The sequence below is a fragment of the Antrostomus carolinensis genome, unplaced genomic scaffold (assembly GCF_000700745.2).
Source record: "Antrostomus carolinensis isolate BGI_N321 unplaced genomic scaffold, ASM70074v2 scaffold11054, whole genome shotgun sequence".
Classification (NCBI taxonomy): domain Eukaryota; kingdom Metazoa; phylum Chordata; class Aves; order Caprimulgiformes; family Caprimulgidae; genus Antrostomus; species Antrostomus carolinensis.
This window is the reverse complement of record NW_010312831.1, coordinates 1,540-6,679: the sequence shown is the minus strand read 5'-3', so window position 1 is coordinate 6,679 and position 5,140 is coordinate 1,540. Positions and strand designations below refer to the sequence as shown.

Here is a 5,140-nt window from a genome sequence, read left to right as displayed (position 1 = left end):
CAGACAGAACTCTCAGGGCATCTCCCCCCTGTTGGGAGTGGGACACAAAACCCAACACTAGAAAACTTCCAGCCCATGGTAGGGGATTGATGAGTAAAAAGCTTTGAGATCTTTGAAGGACCAGGTGTAAAGTTGGGGGTGGTTTTTTTTTAGGGTTTAAATTTTAGGTCTCTTCTAATTTCAAAGAGATGAGGAGGCTTCAAATCCTGCCAGAGCACGGGAGCGAGGAGGAGAACACAGAAACATCTGGTTGGTGGCACACAAATCACTTCACCCACCCCTCCAAGACCTCTCCCCTCCAGCCAAACTCACCTTTCCCTTTCCCTTTCCCCTTCCCTTTATTGCCAGAACTCCGAGCGTGGTTGGGAGGATCTTCAAAACTCTTGGTTTTGGCGTTGTAAGCCTGAGGAAATTAAAAAAGGGGTTCAGGGAACTTGGACACAAAGAGTTTTCTAACTCAGGAACAGCTGAGGTGTTGCCAACACCCCATCAGAGCTCCAAACCACCACCAAATATTCATCACCTCCTTTCTCCATTGCCTCAAAGAGCTGGGACGGCCACCCAAGGCTCCAAATTTGTCCCTTCCAACTCTTGGTGACACTCAAGATTCAATCTTCCTTTGCACCTGAGATTTAATCCTCAGGGGAGGTGGCAACAAGCTACAAATCCTCCCTCAGCACCACAGCTCCGTGATGCAAAACACCCTCCAAGAAGCAGGACAGCTTGTCCTAACGTGGAGGAGTGGATGTATCTCCTCTGCTCAGCCCCCAGACCCCTCAAAACCACCATCTCCCTCACCTCTAAGAAGTAGAAACGATCGAGTCCACCAGCAGAATAATCCTGGATGCTCTGGGTCAGATCCTCCCCGTACACCACCGTACAACGGCCTTGGACAGCGCGGAAATCCACCGTCGTCTCCTCGTCGCTCCAGTACAGGAGGTTGATGTCTGCGTGGTAACTGGCTTTCATGGATTTGTGAGTGTTTTCAGGTCTGTAAGAACCAAAAACCAACCCAAACACCTCCATCAGGGAAGTGTTTCCTCAGCAAAATCCTCACTCACCTTGGTCCAGCCTCTGCTTCGTCTCTCCAAAGAGAGGAGGGATTATTTCCACCGGCCGCGCGTGTTCGCGGCACCAATGAGCTGATTTAATGGTGAAAGATGAAAGAGGGGAGGTTGAGATGGGATATTAGGAGGAAATTCTTCACTGTGAGGGTGAGGAGACACTGGAACAGGTCACCCAGAGAAGCTGTGGCTGCTTCTAGTGACCTCCCAGTACCTGAAGGGGCTCCAGGAAGGCTGGGGAGGGACTTTGGCCAAGGGCAGGGAGTGACAGGACAAGGGGTGATGGCTTGAAAGTGGCAGAGGGGAGATGGAGATGAGATGTGAGGGAGAAGTTCTTCACCATGAGGGTGGTGAGACAGTGTCCCAGGTTGTCCAGAGAAGCTGTGGCTGCTCCTCCCTGGAAGTGTTCTCGGCCAGGTTGGATGAGGCTTTGAGCAACCTGGTCTAGTGGAAGGTGTCCCTGCTGCTGGCTCATGGAACTGGATGATCTTTAAGGTCCCTTCCAACCCAAAACCATTTGATGATTCCATGATTTGTTTCATACCAAAAGGAGGTGGGTTTTTTGGTGAGTTTTCTTAAGAGGAGGGAAGAAAAATTGGCACCAGGGAATTTAAAGGCAAAGAGATTGAAAGTGAGGAGCTGGGAAGGCTCGAAACACGCGGACTTGGTGCTTCAGCACGTTCCTCTCCCAAAACTCCTCCATGGAGTGAGGGTGGTGACCAAGAGCCTGCAAATATTTGGGTCAACACCCACACCCCAGCTCATGCTCAGCACCAGATCTGAGCTCAGACCACTGCAGCATCAAACCCCTTCCAGTGACACCCACAACACTCGAAGCACTTGGTGCCAAGATTTCCCCCCAGCTCTGAAGACCTCAGGTGAGCGTTGGAACCATCTCAGATGATTCTTCACCCTTGGAACACCACCACCAACAGCTCTACTCACCTATAAAACTTGCAGATACGTAGTTTGATGTCAGCTTCGTTGGGTTTACCGTTGCTACGGATGTTGCAGAAGATCTCCTTGATGCGACCCACCCGATAAGGGTCGGGGGCGTCCAGGTTGCTGCCCTTGATGTACTCTGAATATTTACGGTAGTGCTCTGGGTGCAGCTCTTCATCCACTGCTTCTTTTTTAGGACGTTTGGCTGGGCTGGCAGGTTTCATACTGAGGAGAAGAAGAGAGAAGAAAGTTGAGGTATCATTTTCCACCCTTCAAAATCAAACCAGACCATGCACGGCTGCAAACTGAGGTGCCAACACGTTGTTGCCTCAATCCTCTCCCCCAAATTGATTTTCCATTTCTCCTCTTGTAATTAATTTCACTCTCCTTTCACTTTTCAGCTACCCAAATTCATTCTTTCAAAGCAAAACCCAACACACAAAAGGATTCTGATTGTCTGAGTGGAGAAAAGTGGCTCCATTTGACCACGGGAGGTGAAATTTGGGGCTTAGAAGGACCTTTCATTTGGAAATTAAGGAGATAAGTGCTTTGTTTACAGGTGGAATTCACTTACATCCCTCTGCTACCAAAAACAACTTGACCAAAGAACATCTTGAGAAGTTCTTCAAGCACCAACCTGAAGGAAAAAGCTTCTGGCAGGAGGTAGACACCATCTCCCACCCTGTATTGAACTCCATTCTTGGTGGCCACGGCATAAAACATCTTCCCATCTCCTTCTTCCAAAGGTTCAGCTACTTTGGGTATCTCCTTGTGCCTCACCTCATCCAAACGTGTGCAGCTCATGCAGAACCTGTAGGTAAGAAGGACAGCAGAGCGTGGTGACAGGGACCTCACCCAGCTTTGGTTTGTGGTGTTACCAGGAGCTGAGAGATGTTTTGGGCGAAGCGGATCCCGAGAGCCGCTGCCCCTCACGCGCTCACTTGTATTTGTTGTCTTCTGTAGGTTGAGTTTTAGGTGGAGATTCAAACCGAGCGTATTCCTGGTCGTACCACATCTGATAAAAATAAGTTCTCCCATCATCTTCTACCATCTTGATCTCCATATCCAGCCCGCCCTGCTAGGAGAGAAGTGTTCACAGGCATCGGTGCCGCTGTCCTCGCCGCGTCTCATCCTGGCCAGGTTGGGGTTTTGCAGGGCTGTCACCCACCTCCATGGACCAATTCTCTGAGGGTGCTTTGTAGATCACTTTGACTTTGCCATGGATGTAGGAGAGCTGCATATCCTCACACTCATCCACCAAGAAAAGCTCCAGAGGATCAGAGGTGGCTCCCAAGACGGTGTCTGAGCCGGGGCAGAACCAATGCGCGTGGAACATTTGACCACTGCTGTCCTCCCACATGGCTGTCACCCTGAAGGAGGAAGGAACCAAGGTTATGGAGCACCAGGAAAAGGCTGAGCTGCTCTGAACCTGTCAAGACTTGGTTCAGTTTTGGGTGCCACAGGATAAAAATGATCTGGAGAGTGTCCAGAGGAGGGACACAACATTGGGGAAGGGTTTAGAGGTGAAGCTGGATGAGGAGAGGCTGAAGTCACTTGGTTTGTTCAACCTGGAGAAGAAGAGACTGAGAGAAGATCTCATGGGGGTCTAGAACTTCCTCCCAAGGGGAAGAGGAGGGGCAGGCACTGATCTCTTCTCTCTGGCCACCACCCAGGGACACAACACTGGGGAAGGGTTTAGAGGTGAAGCTGGATGAGGAGAGGCTGAAGTCACTTGGTTTGTTCAGCCTGGAGAAGAAGAGACTGAGAGGAGATCTCATCAGGGTCTAGAACTTCCTCCCAAGGAAGTTCTCCCAGGTTTCTCCCACCCAACTCTTGATAGAACAAGAGGAAATAACCTCAAGTTGCACCAAGGGAGGTACAGATTGGATATTGGGAAAAAATTCTCCACTGGAAGGGTCATCAGACACCAGAACGGGCTGCTCAGGGAGGTGGTTGAGTCACCATCCCTGGAGGGATTTAAAATACAAGTAGATGAGGTGCTCAGAGAGATGGTTTAGAGGTGGACAGGTATGGTTGGACTTGATCTCAAAGGTCTTTTCCATCTTCTCTCTGGCCACCAACGAATGCCAGGAGCAGAGGGAATGGCAGGAAGATGTGGCAGGGGAGGGTGAGGTTGGCCATGAGGAAAAGGTTCTTGAGGTAGAGGGTGGTGGAGCACTGGAACAGGCTCCCCAGGGAGGTGCTGATGGCACCAAGCCTGACAAGATTCCAGCAGCATTTGGCCAAGACCCTTGGGGACATGGTCTGATTGTCCTGTGCAGGGACAGGAGTTGGATTCCATCATCCTTGTGGGTCCAACTCACAACGTTTGATGATTCTATGAACCTCACCAGAGCTGGAGAGTCCCCAAACAGCAGCAAAGCCAAGTGGGGGGAGCAATTAAGAGTTCCCCCACACGAGGAGCATCCCCTTCAGCACCAACCTGGCGAGGTAGAGTGGCTTGGTGGGATCATCAGGGCTGACAGAGACACAATCTCCCACCTCCAGGGTCTCTGAGTCAATGCAGACCCTCTGGTAATAGTCCTTCTTCCCATCGCTCTGCAGAAGTGGGGAACCCCATTAAACCCCCAGGCCAGTGGGCGACGCAGCCCGAGTAAGAGGGGAGTGGGGGGTCCTGCTCAGCCTCACCTTGATGGGTTCCCCCACCCAAGAGATTCTGCTCTTGTTCTGCTTCTTCTTCCTACCCTGTAGCATCTTCTTGGGTGATGGCATCTCAGGGATGTTATCATCTACCTCCTCATCTTCATCAGCTTCCCGAACGGCGAGGTTGGGACACCTGGGGACAACAGTGGGGACTGTCACTGCAGCAGGAGGACCACGTCCCCTCTCTTTGGAGGTGGGGAGGACTTTGTAGGAGGCATCTCTGCCCATGGAGACCCCCCTCCTCTGCAAACAAGCCTGTTTACTCCGTCCACTGCCTCCAAACTTCACCATGTTCTGACAAGCTTTGCACTTCCCACACTCAGGTTGCTGGCAGACCTGGAGCAGGAGACAAACTGAGCACCAGGAGAGATGTCCCAAGCAGGACAGACAAGGACCAAAGGGGATCTTGGTGGCTTTGGGGTAAAGGAACAACCCCAGAAGATGCCATTTAGGTGGGATGGATGGAGATC

At 51.3% G+C, this 5,140-nt stretch overlaps 1 protein-coding gene across 1 annotated transcript in view; it reads right to left on the bottom strand.

The window, feature by feature from the left end:
- Nucleotides 1-312: 312 nt before the first annotated feature.
- The window catches only part of LOC104524312 (DNA (cytosine-5)-methyltransferase 1), a gene marked incomplete at both ends in the record, with an annotated part of 6,192 nt that continues 1,364 nt past the window's right edge, over nt 313-5,140 (bottom strand). Inside the window, 9 exons of the mRNA XM_010167141.1 lie at nt 313-403; nt 799-991; nt 2,010-2,231; nt 2,644-2,817; nt 2,948-3,081; nt 3,175-3,376; nt 4,450-4,565; nt 4,656-4,805; nt 4,911-5,006. Of these exons, the coding sequence (XP_010165443.1) occupies nt 313-403; nt 799-991; nt 2,010-2,231; nt 2,644-2,817; nt 2,948-3,081; nt 3,175-3,376; nt 4,450-4,565; nt 4,656-4,805; nt 4,911-5,006 (1,378 nt within the window). The remainder of the gene's footprint in view (nt 404-798; nt 992-2,009; nt 2,232-2,643; nt 2,818-2,947; nt 3,082-3,174; nt 3,377-4,449; nt 4,566-4,655; nt 4,806-4,910; nt 5,007-5,140) is intronic.